At 45.0% G+C, this 16,656-nt stretch overlaps 1 protein-coding gene across 2 annotated transcripts in view; it reads right to left on the bottom strand.

Annotated features, from left to right (window-relative positions):
• The window catches only part of ADCY9 (adenylate cyclase 9), a 508,932-nt gene that overhangs the window by 79,310 nt on the left and 412,966 nt on the right, over positions 1-16,656 (bottom strand). For both annotated transcript variants that reach the window (XM_078663127.1, XM_078663126.1), the window contains exon 5: positions 13,501-13,721. In XM_078663127.1, coding sequence (XP_078519253.1) covers positions 13,501-13,721 — 221 coding nt within the window. The remainder of the gene's footprint in view (positions 1-13,500; positions 13,722-16,656) is intronic.

A 16,656-nucleotide genomic window follows, 5' to 3' on the forward strand; every position in this document is an offset into this window, starting at 1 on the left:
TTTCAACAAACATGTTGAGCCTGACTGTTCAATGCCTCCGAGAGAAAGGTGTGTGATTGGTCGTCTATCTGGACGACATCCTCGCCATGGCTCAACAGCGCAACAGTTCTCCTCCATCTCTCCTGGGTGACAACTCCTGCAGGACTTGGGGTTCCTAATCAACAGCAAGAAATCTCTCCTGACCCCATCCCAGAATCTAAAGTTCTTGGGGTTCCAAGTGGACGCAATATCTGCCCAGCTCAAACTTCCGCTTCCAAAGATGTTTTTAATAAAGAAGGTATTGAGGTGAGCTCTGGCATCTCAGACAATATCATTGAGGATTTTGGCGAGGTTGGTGGGACTTCTTGCATCCTCCATTCAGGCCATTTATGCGAGGCCTTTCCATTACTAGGCTCTCAAACGACTCAAAATTCTGCATCTCTGCAGGGGGCTGTCCTACGCGGAACACTTAGCCATGTCGGTGGAAGTCAGAATAAAGATCTCCTGGTGGCCCGCTCATATGGATGCCTGAAAAGGAAAGGCAATTTCTGCATCTGTTCCAGAAGTGATCATAGAGTTGGATGCCAGCAGATGGGGCTGAAGAGCAAATGTGGCTCAGTGGAGACAAGATGCAGATGGTCTCCAGAGGAGCTTTGGCTTCATATCAAATGTCTCAAACTCCTTGCAGGATGCTTTGCAGTAAAGCATCTCTCTCCTCACAACGCAAAATGTTGCCTCCTTTTTCAGGTGCACCACATTTCAGCTGTACAATACATTAAAAGGTTGGGGGGGGGGGGGGGGAACACGATTGCGTCTTCTGGCGGAAATTGCCAAGGACTTTTGACATTATTGCCTGGAACACCGGTTTGCGGTGACAGCAGAGTATTCTGGGCCGGGTGAAAATTGCAGCGAATTGGAACTCTTGGTTCCTACGCGACTCCAGTGATTAGAGACTTCACTCTCTCACCTTCAAGGCTCTAGATCGTTTATGGGGTCCATGTGCAGTGGACCGGTTTGTGTCTCGCCTCAACTCTCACCTGCCATTTTTTAGCAGCTGGAGTAAAGTCGCTTTGGCAGAGAGTTTGGATGCCTTACTACAGTCTTGGTCAGGGGGCTTGATGTATGCCTTTCCCCTGTTCGCAATGATCCAGAGAGTTCTCTTCCAGATCATGTTGGAAAGCACAGTCATGGTTCCAGGTGGCCATGTGATGTCATGTGCTCCACTGGTATAGATATGTCCCTTTCTGGACCTGCTCTTGGATCCGATGGGGCTTCCTCATCAGTTGATGGTCGATTTGAATGATTGTCTCTGATGGCATGGAGACTTTTGGGAGACAATTGCAAGTGCATGGCATTTCTGAGCAAGCTATGTTCTATTTATCCCAATCATGGGCTCAAATTACCAACAAGAGATATTCTGCGGCATGCAAACGTTGGGTTTCTTGGTTCAGTGAACGGAGTATGGATCCCTTGGAGTCCACAGTGCAGATGTCCGTTAATTACTTGTCTCATCTGGCTGCTCAGGGTTTGGCTTACAGGACAATCAACAATTTTCATGCAGCCATTTTGGTGGGTTACCCTCATGTGGGTGGTAAGTCCATGAGGAAGAATCCTCTCATCTGTAAACTTCTTTGGGTGTTTGGATGGTTCAACCCCATACACCAAAATACTTGGTCTTATGGGATGTGGATGTGATCCTTCGGTTCTTGCTGGCATGGCCCGCAAATGAGAATCTCGAGGAAGAAGATATCAGCTAAGTTGGCCCTCTTATTGTGACTGGTCTCATGAAGACAGGTATCAGATGTCAAGGCCCTGGACATAACAGGTAGAATATTTACACCTGTGGGGATATCATTCTGCATTTCTAAATGTTCCAAGACCAATTCTTGTATCAGTTATCCAGCCTTTCCCAACAATCCAAAATTGTGTGTGGTCAAATGCATTAAAGCCTATGAGGCCTGTACCCGCAAATTCTGCAGGGATCAAGCGGGTCAATTGCTTATCTCTGTGCAAAAACCTTTTGGCCTGGTTTTTTCAGAGACTCTGGTTCATTTGGTCAAGTGACTTTTAGGGGAGGCTGGTATTCATGTGTCTGTACTTAGAGCAAAATCAGTCCGCGGTGCCATTGCTTCAGAGGCCTTCACCTGGGGTCTATATTGGAGGACATTATGAAGGCTGCTGATTGGTCTTCTGAGTCCCTCTTCAAAGTGGTTTATCACAAACCAATTGTTGATGTTGCATCTGTTGTAGGGGCACAGCTTTGAACAAGCATAATCTGAATCCTCCAGTTCTGCAAAAGAATAAAAACAAATTCTAGCTAATCTGTCAAAAATGTTCATTTCTCTAAGGACACAGAGGCGGGGAATAGTCCACCACAAACATCGTGATATGTATTTTGTGATTATGATGTATAAATGTTTTGTGTTAACCCACCTGTCGAATGCATATTTCCTGTTAGAGGTGGGATGTTATGATATAAAAAATTCTGTCTCGTAGGCACTGATTCCAAACTGGCATAGAAGGTGTCTTGGTTTGGCTGTCTGAATCCGTTGGCATTACAGGGTGGATCGCAGATTCCCGGTTTCCCCTGACCTACAGGTGCCGAGTGCTTGGATTGGTCATAGGATCATGATGAAACAAGTTGGCTCACGTTTGAATCGGATCATTTGGTTTATGGCTGAAGCTAATAATTTTGCAAAGAAGAAGAAAGGACTGTGTTTTTATGGCATTATCTGGACTGGGGGGTCCTGATTGGAGGAACAGGATTGAAGATGGATTAAAGGGCTCATGAGAATGTAGTATATTTCTGTATATTGTTTCATTGGCTGCTGTGTTTCAATAGACAAAGAAAGAGAAGCATAATCCTCACCTCCATGTCCTTAATAGATTTGAAAATTCTTGATACAATAGAATTTTTCGTTTTTTATTAAAAGCAACACATGTTTATAGCAGCAGCAGCCTGTCAGTTGATTCCTCTGCGTTCTACTGCAGCCTTCCAGTGTGTTCTAAAGAACAACTAGAGCTCTAACAATCTCATTTATGAAAAATGTGTGGTACTCCTGAAGCCATCTTGCTTGAATCAAATTGGTAAAACTTACAAACATTTAATTTAGAAATGAACAAAATGAGGAGTTTAATTTTGTCATAGTAATTAGTTAGTGTTACAGAAAGCAAAATTAGGGCACACTTTAAATGAGTTCTCAAATATCTTCCTCTTCGATATCATTAAAACATTCTGACATGCAGACTGAAACATGCACTTTTAACACCAGCAGCCGACTGCTAGAGTGCCAGTTAACTCCCTAGTGATCACCTGCAGCTTTATTATAGTGTTCTAATGAGCAACTAGACTGTTAACATTCTAAATTTATGCCAAAAGTGTGGCACATCTGAACGCCATCTTGATGGAATTGAAGTGGAAAATTCAAAGCATTTTCTACTGAGAATACTGCAGTAAATAAGGACATTAGGATGCTTCATAATCAAAAGGTTTCCTAAGATGGCCACCAAAAACAAAAGAGCCCAACTGTAGCACAAATGACACCTAAATGTAGCCCAAGTATAGCCCAATGAAAGAAGTGTGCAAAACGAGTATTTATCTTTTTTTTTTTTGCAGTTTGATATAGTGCAGATTTGACCCGAAGGTAGTGGGACTGCTTTAAATGAACCGAATTTACATTACACAAGGACACATTCATTTTGGTTTTAGGCATGGGGAGATTAAGTGATTAGCAAAGAATCACACAATGTTGTGCAGACACACACACACGCATGCGCGCACACACACACATACATATATATATATATATATTTAACAGATTTATTATGCAAGGTATCACTGATATACACAGCAGTTCGCCTACAACCCTGAGGCCAGCGGCGTATACACATAAGGCACATCAGACAGCTTATTAGCCCACATCCCGGAGGTCGGGCAGAGTTATTCTTAAAGGATGCAATTCTTGACAGTATACAAAGTGTCTCTGCTGCGCTACAGTAAACCAAGACGGATCTAAAATTTGTATATCAAACAAACAAAAAGGTGTCAGCCCAATCTGCCGCCAACAGGACTCATACTACTTGCATGTAAGCTCGACAATGTGGCTCTTGCCCGTGAACCTATCCATCCGTATTCCCTCCCTGCGGTCATCGCCTGGCTACGAAGTCCCACCCATATTTTCAGTCTCATCTATTAGATAGGGGTTCAATAGTGGTACGTGTGTGTAGTGTGTTATCCTAGTTCGTAAAGTAGCTCTGTCCTCTATAGTTCTGAGGTGTTAGATCCCTCTGCCGCTCCTGTCGTTGTCTCTTTAGCTAGGCCCTCTCCTTTACCTTTCAAGTATGTAGTGTATAACCCCCAGAGGTTCTTTGGTCTGCTCCGTGGGGGGAGTAGTTCGCTGAAGTTTTCAGATTGTGAGCAACAATAAAGGACATGGTGCGCCCACTATGCCACTGTAGGCAAGGGACCCCTCAACCAGCACATTGCCACTCTGCGTTTTGCCATCAGAAGGCCTAAGTTCACAAGCCTGCGTACTGCCTTCGGCAGTTTTTGGGACTAGCCCAGCAGCGCCACCGCCGGGCCGGGGACGACCTCCAACTCTACTATATTGCTTATCTCACAGAATACCTTTTCCCAGTACTGAAGTACACCCGGACACCCCCACGCTAAATGTAGGGAATCTGCCCTCCGGGAACTACATCTGTCACAGGTTTCATCTCCTCTCAGTCCATACCTGTGCAAACATTCTGGGGTGTAGTACACTCTACTGATGTATTTGAAGAGCAGCAGTCTGTGTTCCACATGTCATCATCTATCGTCATGTCCAAGTCACGTTGCCTGGCCAACCTCGCCTTAGTGTATTGATTAGCTATGTGGGACATTACCAGTTTGTTTATGTGGGAGAAGAGTTTACGGGGCGTTTTAGTTTTGATAAGGTACAATAGTTCTTGTACCTCAGGGGGTTCATTCAAGTCATCCCCTAGTTGTTGTAACAGCGCTCCGCGTACTCTGCGGAACTGGAAACGTTGCACTAAAGTGGGCGCTTCTGTATTGGCCGCAGCTTCATCCCATGTCTTGGCGACGCAGTCTGAAAACAGGTCACCCACTTTATATATACCCAGCGCTTGTACCGCTCGTAGGACCCCTGTATCGCTGCAGGGAGTCAGCCAGACCGCCCAATCTATTGGCATTTCCGGGGAGTAAAAGGCCCCCGCTTGAAGGTGTAACAAGCAGTGCCAGGCATGCCGTGTCAAGTTAAGCGAATCCAGTATTCCTGTCCTGCGGTCTGCCGGCTGGAAAAGGACGGCCGGGAGTGGGAACTTATCAGCAAAAAGCCTTTCTAGTCTGAGGTAAGGAATGTTTGCCGCGCCGTGCATCCAGCTGTGTGCTTGTGCAGCCTGCGCCGCCCTATAATATAGGTCAAAATCGGGTGCACCCAGTTCTCCCAGGTTGTATGGCAGAGTGAGCACTCGCCAATGCACCCTTGCCTGCTTGCCCGCCCGCCCAGGCCAGCCTAATCAATGATTTATTTAATCAATCAAAGAAAGAGCACGGCAGCACTATTGGTATATTTACGAACAAGAACAGGAACCTGGGCAGCACCACCATCTTCATAATAGAGACCCTGCCAATAAATGACAGCGGAAGTCCAATCCAAGTTTCAATATCATCCTCTAGTTTTGCTACAGCTGTCCCGTAGTGCTCACGGAAAACAATTTCCGAGTCGGTATTTGGTCCAGTTGACCCTTAACCCCGAAAGCGCACCGAAGTGCACTACCTCTCTGAGGACCGGGGAGAGATTGTTTTCAGGGTCCCTCACGTAAAGCAAGGTATCATCCGCGTACGTTGATACCACGATTACGCAGTTAGGGAATCTGACACCCCTGTGGCTGTGATATTCCCTCAGCGCACATGCCAAGGGCTCAGCGATTATTGCGTATTACTTTGGTGACAAGGGGCAGCGCTGCCTGGTTCCCCTGGAGATGGAAATGGCGCCCGTAACTAGGTTCCCCAGCCGAAAACTAGCTGTGGGAGCGTTATACAGTACCCCAATCATTTGTAGGAAAACGGGGCCCAAGTCCCATTCTGGTCAGCACGTGTCGCATAAAGGGCCACTCCACCGAGTCGAAAGCCTTTTCCATATCCAAGAAGACCGCGATTGCTTTCGCGTCCTGCTGGACATGTTGCACAGTACCAAATACAGTACGCAGGTTGTAAGTGAGGTTTCTATCAGGCACAAACCCAGCCTGTTATGGGGCCACGAGTTCCGGGGACAATAGAGCCAGACGGTTAGCTAATATCTTTGCACACAGCTTGGTGTCTACGTTCAGCAACGACAGCGGTCGGTAAGATCTGCATTCCTCCAGGGGCTTACCTGGTTTGGGGATAGCTACTAAAATTGCTTCCCTCCTCGAGTGTGGCATCTGTCCGGTTTCACACAAATCATCAAATAGCACTGAAATGTGAGGGAGGAGTAGGTCTATGAAGGTCTTATAGAAGTTCACAGTTAGACTATCTATCCCTGGGGCGCTGTTTGCCCTCATACCCGCCAATTCTTCCAGTATCTCGTTTTTTCAATGGGGAGCATAAGGAACTCTCTTTGTGTGTTTGATAGGAAGGGTAACTTAATGTGTTCCAAATAATCAAGTATTTCCCCATCCATATCGGACGAGCGTGAGGCATACAGGTCCCAGTAGTATTGTTTAAACCTGTTCGCGATGTCTTCTTCATCCGTTAACAGGTCGCCCATATCCGATCGGATACTGGTAATTAAGGTTTTACTGCGTTTGGCTATCAGCATATGAGCCAATACAGATCCCGGACTATCTCCCTCTCCGTATGCCCGCGCTTTGGCGTATTTACCCAGATGTCTCACCTCACTATCCGCCGCATCCTGATACTCCGCTAAAAGGTCCTTCACTGGGTCTGTAATCTCCCCGCCTTCGTCGGACGACTGATGCGCCTCCAATTCCCCCAGTCTGTGCTCCAGGGTCGACAGTCTCTGTCGTATGGAACGAAGAACCCCAGAGCGTTTAGTCATGGCCCCCCCCCCTAATGTACACTTTGAAAGCCTCCCAAACAGTCTGAAAACTGTCCACTGATCCTATATTAGTAGCGAAAAACATTTCAATAGCTTCTGCCAATGCCTCTTTGAAGAGCGGGTCCAACGAGTATGGTGGGAAGCGCCATGTGAATGGTGGGATTGTTTTCTTAGGGGTGGACAAGACCAGCAAGAGTGGTGAGTGATCAGACAGCGTGCGCGGCAGAACCTGACAAGCACTAATCTGAGACAAGAGGGGCGTCGACGCTAGCCAGTATTCAATGCGTGTGTGTAGGTTATAATAAGCAAAATAGTGTGTGTAACCTCCGTCCTGTGGGTGCAGCTCCCTCCACACATCAAAGAGGTCTTTGCTAATCATGACTCTTTCTATAGCTCTGACCGCCGTCGCCGGTCTCCTGAACAGGCCTCCTGATCTGTCCAGTTCCGGGTTGAAGTCACCCCCCCCAAAGTATTTGTGTCACCCTGCACCCACTCACCGTGTTAGCTAACGAGGCAAAGAACTCCGGGCAGTCATAATTGGGGCCATAGATGTTAACTATAAGCAAATCCATCCCTCTATCCTGGCATTTACAGATCACAAACCGCCCGCCAGAGTCCGCTTTCAACTGTCCCAACGTGTATTCAGATCTGGGGTTAACCGATGTCAATACCCATCTTGCCTGGGTTGTAAACCCTGCGGCATTGACATTTCCCACCAGGCCCCTGGAACGCATCATTGGGCTCGGCAGTGTGAGATGTGTCTCCTGTAATAAGGCAACGTCAATCTTATGCCTAGTCAAACAGTTCAACACTTTACGGTGTTTACGATAGTCATTTAGAACTCTCACATTCCAAATGCTGTTCTCAATTCGTGCTTCTTTCGTGTTCTGTGTGCCGTCTTCCCTGCTCTGCCCTCCCCTAGCCACACCCACAGCAGACCACCCACAACACGGTCGCGCAGCATCCCCTATAGGGACCACCCACACTGACCCCCCTCCCACCTCAACCTCAATAAACAGTGGTAGTTTGTCACTTGTAGGCAGAGGTCGCTCTGTATACAGCTATAAGCCTCACACTGGCAGCCTCCCGCCCAACTCCCCCACACCGACTTTCAGAGTCACCAACCCCACTCTAACCTTTCACAGCAATGCGCCCAGAATGCCACACTGCGACCATGCGCTCTTCCCCTGCTAATGTCTTACATCCCAATGGGCGGTTCTTATGGCTGAAGCTGTGGCTAAAATAGGGTCCCCATGCTGCCCTTTGACACCAGTATACTAGACATGTAGAGGTTAGTCACAGCTCAAATTTATATATGGGAATCTCTATAACTGACCGCCCCCATAGAGCAAAAATGCACAATCCACACATTTCCCCCCCTCCCCTCCGTCCCCCTCTCAACCCCCATAAGACTTATCAGTCGTGTGCAACCAAGCGAGTCTCAGTCCTGTTCATCCAGCGATCCTCCCGCCGCCTCGTCCAGTAGCCGCCGTTCTGGGCTCTTTCGTTGTTCCCTGGTCCAGTCCTTGAGCACCTTCTGCAGAGCCTTCGGGTCTATGAAGATGTGAGAGTGACCTTGTTTATTTACCCTTAGCTTGGCCGGGTATAGCATTGCATAGTCCAGACCCATCTTGCGCAGCTGCTTTTTCATAGGTGCGAATTGTCGACGAGCCTCCTGTACCCAGGCGGTGAAATCCGGATAGAGCGAAATGGTCGACCCTTCATCTGTCAGCATGTCCCTCAAGTGCGTAAAGCTGCGTCTCTGTCCCGGTAGTTTAACAGTTTTGCTATAATTGGACGTGGCGGGGAACCTGGCTGGGGTCGGGGCCCTAAGGTCCGATGCGCTCTTCCCACTACAAACATGTTTGAGAACACCTCAGCTCCCAGAAGTGCCACCAATAGCTTCTCTACAAAGTGTTCCATGTTGCCAGTTTGTGTCCTTTCCGGCAGGCCCGTAATGCGGAGATTACAGCGTCTCAAGCAGGCTTCCAAGTCCAAGTCCTCCGCTTTGTCCTGCAAGGCCCGCATAACCTTCCCCAATTGTTTATGTTCTGAGTCCAGTGTGGTCTGTGCCTCCTCCACCTCCGTGAGCCGCCGTTCGGACAGATCTAACCTCTCCGCGTGTTTATCCAGCCTTTCCCCCATTCTATCCATCCAGTATGAGAGGGCGTCGATTTTCGTGCCCAGGGGGAAGATACCGCTCTGCAATCCCTTTTCCTTTGACAGCAGCATACTCCAGATGTCCGGGTCCTCCTCCATAGGGGTTGTAGGCCTATTAGCCTCCTCTGACGTGGAGTCATGTGACTTAGAGCGTTTTTGCTCAAAGGAAAGCTTGGATTGCGTCCTGTCTGATCTGCCCATTTTCTTTCCTCAGGAGGACCGGCTATTGAGGGATCGTCATCTACTTTCCCTCTGGAGATGAAACAATGGCGGCTGGGTCGTGGATCCCCACTTAGGCAGCAGTCAGTGTGGTCTTAATCCAGTAGCAGGTATGTGGCACCCTGCATCAGCCCATCAAGTATTCCAGCTGCAAGGAGCGCCTTCAATCGTTGCCTGTGGCGCCGCTATCGGTCATGGCTCCGCATCGCCGGTATTAGTTTCGCCCCAAAATGCTGCCTCAAAGCGCCACCTGGAGCACCTTACTCTCTCCCACAGGTGACTCCCAGCACTGCTCTACATGCGGCTCGTTCCTTTCTATAATTAACTTGGATGGTTGACCTGAAGACTGCCAGGCCGGATGGAATTCTTAGTAGAAACGCAGCCCCGGTTGTATGCCCACTCCTCTGTGGTCACTGCTCTATTGCCGGGTTCCCACCGCTGGGCGGCGCTTCTGGGGGTCTCACAACACTGGGATGGTGCCCTCCAGTGTAGTCTAGATCAGCTACTTGCAGCCAACATTGCCTCAAGTACCCAGCATATAGGCAAGTTTTATGTCCTTTTGCTATCTGGTGCTGTGGCTCTCCCATCTGCGCTCACAATGGCGGCCCCACTCAGCTGCAGCACTCTGTGCGTGTGTCTGGAGCTGCGCTGTAGTAGTCTCCATCCGGCGCTCTTATTTAATGTTGTCTCTGCCCGTGTCCATCGCTGAGTCACGTCTCCTGGCTCCGGACGGTCATCACGCACCGGGGGGGGGGGCTCCTCTCTTTCCCCCTCACAGGGCTGTACAACACCTGCACCAGCGCAGTAGTTGCTGACCTGCGCGGCCGCCCGAGCTTCCCTCAGCTCCGACGGCATCACGACAGGCCAGCTCAGGTCACAGTATGAGCCAGGCTCCCGAGGCTCGAAGATCCGGCGCAAGTCAGCCGTCCCTCACCACACACAGAAGGACGCAGCTCCGCACCGCTCTCAACTACAGCGCGGGGATCAGTGGCCCAGTCTTTTGCCCGCAGTGCATCGTCTTAACTCCAGAACTAGGGGGCTGAGAGAGGTCGAGGTCGGGTTCCCATGGTGCGTTAGTGGTCCGCTTCGCAGATAACGATCTGTCAATCTTTTTGAGGTGGCATTAGTGAGGATAATTGCAGGATCGCTTATCAGTGCCGAGGAGCTCGAGATTCAGGCAGCCATCTCGGTCTCGAGCAAGCTCCGCCCCCCACACACACATATATATATCTATACATACACATATTTATACACACGCAATCTTAATAAAAATGAAAGCAGCTATGAATTAATGGCTGGTGATGTAAAAATATTGTAAATGTAAAGACCCCCGATATAATGATTGTGAAGTAATGAGTCCCCATATAACTGTTAATGTAATGGTAGCATACCCCTTGACTATTCGACTGAAGCGAGCCACTGACAAACTAATTGAAAAGAACTAGAAGACCATCACTGGGGGTAGAAAGAGAACAAATATCCGGAAACTAACTGATTTGATCTGCCTCACTCATTAAAAGGTAGAAAGGTGCAATATTACTGTAGATCAATGTGATGAAGGGTAATACCCAGAAACTGGTCCCAGGATGGTTGTTTCTGGTTCCCATGAGGCACAGGGTCAAGACTGATTTGCATATGGCTGGGTCTAAACTGGGGTGGCATGGTGAGTAAAAGAACGATGGATGTAACTCAATTCTCTTTACTGTGGGTGAATGTATGATTAATTCAGCATTCCGTCCATCATTTGTTTGCACAGCACTTTTCACCCTAAGTCAGATGGGTGTGCCCAGACATGGGTCCCTTGCTCCCTGTGCCACTGGATTCAAGCTAGCCTGGCTAATGAAGGGTATTACCCAGAAACCAGTCCCAGGATGCTTGTTTCGGGTCCAGGGAGGACCAGGCTTGGCAGTTCGGTCTAGACTATCCCCATGTGGCACAGGGTCGACTGACTTGCATATGGCCGGATCTAAACTGAGGTAGCATGGTGAGCAAAAGAACGATGGATTTAACCCAGATCTCTTGACTGGGGGTGAATGTATGATTAATTCAGCATTCCGTCCATCATTTGTTTGCATAGCACAGATCAATGTGAAGACAGCATTAGAGCTCAATAAAACTATTTGGGATGAATGTTAACTTCTTGAAGTGAAAATCCAGATATAGAATAAACCTAGCAACAGAATACAATAAGTTCATCTAGGGTTGTTTCCATTCACAACATCCGAGGATAGTTTTGTTCATGTTACAATAATATTTGTTTGCCTTTCTACCGCTGTAACCTGGGGGGTCCTCCAGCCTGCATGTGTGGTGAAGGCCCCAACTCAATTTAATGTGGGAAAATAACACAGTGGCCTGTTCAGTGTAGAGTATTGTGAGTTAATAATGACAGAACTCTTTTGGTTCCTGATGGCCTCCATAGAATTGTAACATAAGCATTAGAGTGTAGTGAAGTTAATGCAGGTTTAGAATGCTGAGTTTGCGGTTACACACAGAAGAAAAAAAGACATGTTATATTAAGCCCCTGTGTGGTGTGGTCATTAGCGAGTACCCAGAACGGGGGAGGAAGCTACACTCAACATCATATTTCTGAAAAATAAACGGCCTTAGCTGTGATTTCTATCAGAGAAACAATTTAAATCAATGATCCTGATGTAAATGGAGTCTTTTTCCTGCAAATGGGGCCTGAGATTTTTTTGTGGTTAGATCAATTGCAGACAAGACAAATATGTATTGAAGAAGGTGGACCGTCTGATGTATGGAGGTGGCAGATGAGTAACTGGACCATAGATTTCAGGCGATGGAAGGGCATCTGAAAACTTAGGGGCTCCTCCACATCTAAATGAGACTGGGAACCAGAGGTTGAGCTAGTGGAAACCCTAATAATATATGGATGCCTTTTAATCTGCCATACGTACCATGACCTCCAATATGCTGTTTTGTCTAGGTCATTTGCATGTTAGATATAATTTAGGAGTGATAAATCAAAAATAAACAGTACAGAATTTTAAGACTACACACGCTTATCAGGAATATTAAGCTATCCTTTTTCATTTCAATAGCCATTGAAGTGTTGCGAGATTCTTACATAATTCTGTGTTCCGTACATGACACTGTATTAATATGAAAGAATGTTTCAAAGTGGAGTTGTATTTCAATATGACAAGATGATTGGATGAATTGAGACATTCATGAAAACTTAATGGGAATGTCATATATGAAAGTTTATTTATTTTACTTTCGGTTTTATGATGATTATTGGGGTGTTTATAATGTGTTTTAAACAGGAAACAGACTACATTTAAAGTAAAATAAAAAATCATATTTGGGTAAGCCGTACAGGGAAGTACCAGCTCAGATGACATTCATAATAACATCACACTTATAGCTCAATTCTACGAAAAAGTAGAAAAAATGCACACAAAAAAATACCTTTATTGGGCTAGCTCGGATTTCTGGGGCTTAACTTTCAAAAACATACAGTTAAATTCCTGAGACAGTCATATAGTAACTCTTAATGCCAAAGGAAGGTATCAATTTAGCCTTGAAAACTAGCAACCAACAAGTCTATGCTCACAAAACAAATACTGATTCACGGTAAGCCTTTGTAGGAAGATTTTCTTTTAGTCAAACACTGCTAATTCATTGTCAATGCTTCCTTTCAGCAACACTGATATTATTCGCACAGAATCTTTTCCACCACTTTTATGATACCTGTGAAGATTGATCTGCTCTATTCTTGCAAGAAAAAATTATACTTAATCATAAGAAAGTAGGTAAATGTAAAAGAGCCTAGATGTAGACAGGTTGATGAGAAATAAATGGCTCCAAAATAAAAAAGCATTTCATGGAGTGTCTGTTCGAAATAAAGCAAGACCAACTCCTGAATACTTTTGATCTTTAATGAAACTTAGGGTTTAGAACCTCATATCTGCCCTGGCACTAGGCATGCTTTAATACCCTGTTACAAAATGAAGTTAGTAACTGCAACTGCCCTTTTGTACTTATGACACTTGCAGGAACAAACTATAGACCCAACTATTTTGATTTAGTTCAGGGACAGGAAAAATATTTATGCTCAGGCACTCATTCGCTTCTTTTTTACCTGTCTTCTTTAATCACGTCCACAAAGTGTGCATCTGTTTTCTCACGGATATTTTTGAAACGCAGCGGTAGCAGTGCTGACTGGTCCATGCTAACTCCGCCCCATCGGCTTTTCTCCTGCAACATCTCATAGAGGGATGCCTGGCTGTTAGTCAACTTCTCATCCTGTGGAGGACTCAATAGTCCATTGTGAGCCTTTGGGTATCTGCCAATAAGTAGATGCTGTATCATGAGGAAAAAAATGACATTGAACAGGTCACGAGGGGAAGTAAATACCATTAAACACGTTCTTATACTTATTTTGAACATTTGTAAAACTAGACGTAAAACCCACATAGACAGAACTAATAATTACATTTCCATTTTAAAAGTTTAACTTTGTGCAGTCGAGATTCCTTCATTAAATTTATAAACAGTTCATAGTTATTTTAAAAGCATGTATGTAAACCGCGCTCTTCCATTACTAATGTAGTCTCTTCATTCTCCTCGGCCAGAAGAAAACTACTGGGACAGACCTCTTGGGGGGGTAGCAGCAGGGACTTTGTGCATTTCCTGAAGCTACATCAGGTTCAAATGCTCTTACAACAAGGACCATCAACTGCAGCTTTACTTTTACTGCAAAAGTCTGGCTATATTTTTAGTGTCAAAATCCAAAGCCAGACAAAGTAAAACCTTGCTTATTCCTTAGTTAGAGGAGAGGGACTCAGTTGGGTTGGACAAGAGAGGGAGGAAAGGAAGGGAAAGAAGAAAAAAAAAGGTCAAAAAGGTCCCATCATACATGACCGTAGAAATGGGGATAGTGGGGGATTTGGAGGGTGGAAGAAAACAAGATTTTCATGTGGTTTAAAAATGAAGGAAAAGGAAGTCAGAAAACCATGTTCTAAAACAGGAACTCAGAAAAGTGAACTGCCAGTAACAGTTTCCAGTGAGGGTGTCTGCCTTGTGTTCATATATTTATAACAGTTACTTACATTCAAAGGGAGGTGTCATACTTTTTAATATGAATCACTTAATCTTGTATCTTGTTGTATGTTAACATATTATGATTGTTTGCTTTGAGTACTATGAATGTATAAAAATCTTTTTAATAATTGTGTTTTTAATAGTTTCCATTGATTGATCAATAAATGTGACTATTTTCGTATAAACTTAGGTTTTGTAATTGAAATGTTTTTGTTTTTATAACTGTGGAGATCCCTGATTTTGACGCTGGTGTGGATGAAATGCTGATTGAGTTAGGTTGATTATTAGTGACACTAGACCAAGGGAATTTTCTTTTCACCAATACTTTTTAATAAACACTTTTTTTTCAAATTAGTTAAAAAATCATATATTTGTCAATTTATACAGCATTTGAGGTTATTAACTGCATCTTGAGCAAGGCATGTATACGGTTATGATAGTTTACAGTGCACTGAGGAGGCTAAACTTGAGGCAGTCAATAATGTAAAACGGTTTTGTGCAGGATGCGTGTCGCACTATACAATACGTTTGAACAACTAAATGTAAGCAAAAGTGTCGACAAAAAATATGAACAGACAGTCAAGTGGCACCCCCAACATATTTCTCCTGGCTTTTTTTGTATTTCAGGTCAAGTCCGCTCTGAAGGGTTTAGTGGACGGAGAACCATCCTACACAAGTAGAATTCACCTTGAGATTGCGTCTTTGTAAACAAATTGTTCTTTACTGTTCGGACAATTCAAGATGAGCAGTTGTGACAACTTAGACTTGTGTGATGTAGTCAACAGCTCATCTAATAAAGGAGCTAGGAGTTCACTAAGCCAACTAGTGGATATAATGACCATCAGAAACGCTGCCTTACTGTAAGGAACTTAATGTCACATTTGTACATTGATTGATGCTACCATAGGTGTAGGAAGCACCAATTTTATTTCCAAAAATGGAGCCAGTCCATGAACTGAAGGAAACTTAAATTTTACATGTGCCAGAAAATCAGACAAAACTGAGATGTTAAACAAATGCACATATGAGGTATGGAAACAATTTAGTTCAGATTTCACCACATATATTCCTGACTCAGAATTGACTCCTGGCTCTCAAGCACCAAAAGCAAAACATTATTCTGGTCTGGGAGTAGAATATTCCTGTAGAATTCTCTCTGAACTTTAAACGATTTCACATACAAACATAGGTAACATGAGAAGCACATTCGGTAAGTCATCAAGAGCTAAAGGGACAAGATGAGATACACTGGGTTGTGACAGTCACAATGTTCTGTGTGACAACAGTCACAACCAATGTACAACTGTGTTAAAGGTTGACGAAGTAAACATAAGAAAGAAAACCAGGTAGGCAAGTCACTTACTTGTAATCCCCATTCAGCCGATAACTCTATTACCGGCTGACTCTGCATTACTTACCAACTAGGAACGCAGCTGCATCCCTGAGGAATGTCGTTCCGATTTTCTTGAGGGATGGCTGCTGTTAATAGGGACTTTCTTGTAGTCAAAATTAAAATTTGACTTAAAACTAGAGTGTTGTTGCTAGATTAAACCCTGAGAGTAATGGGAAGCTATGACACGCTGACAATTCTTCAATGAATAGTCTCTGGCTGTTTATGTGATTTTTGGCAGAAACGTGTACCATTGTTCTTAATCATATCAAACACTACAACATGTTCCTTAGTTTGTCATGGTTTAATATAACTTGAGAGAAGCATTCAAGAGACTCCTTTCACACTTGCTTGGCTGCAATCAGGATGGATTCAGAAGAACGAGATAGTAACCACACATATGACCAACCAATGATCAGGCCATGCGTTTACGCAAAACGCGTCCTGCTTAAAAAGTAAGGTTGACTTTGCTGTGATGCCGTCACAAATAAGTCAGATATAAAATCGGCGCACGAAGGTCTCTGCTCTCGTGGAGGATCTCTGACAATATCAAAGTATGCCACAAGGAGAAGGAAGAAGAAAGGGACTACTTTCAGTGAGTGTAGAACAAAGTATGTCAGCCTCACACTTAAGTCAGTTTTGAGAGTAAGACAAATTATTGGTAAGAGACTTAAAAAAGCCTGCTCTTGCATCCATAGATATTCTAAATGTTAATGGATATTGTAAGTGTTGCTAATGAATAGTCCAAAATGAAAACCCACTGCCACACTGACGACTGCAAATACTAGTATAGCTCGGCAGAGT

The sequence above is a fragment of the Lissotriton helveticus genome, chromosome 10 (assembly GCF_964261635.1).
Source record: "Lissotriton helveticus chromosome 10, aLisHel1.1, whole genome shotgun sequence".
In the NCBI taxonomy this organism is placed as follows: domain Eukaryota; kingdom Metazoa; phylum Chordata; class Amphibia; order Caudata; family Salamandridae; genus Lissotriton; species Lissotriton helveticus.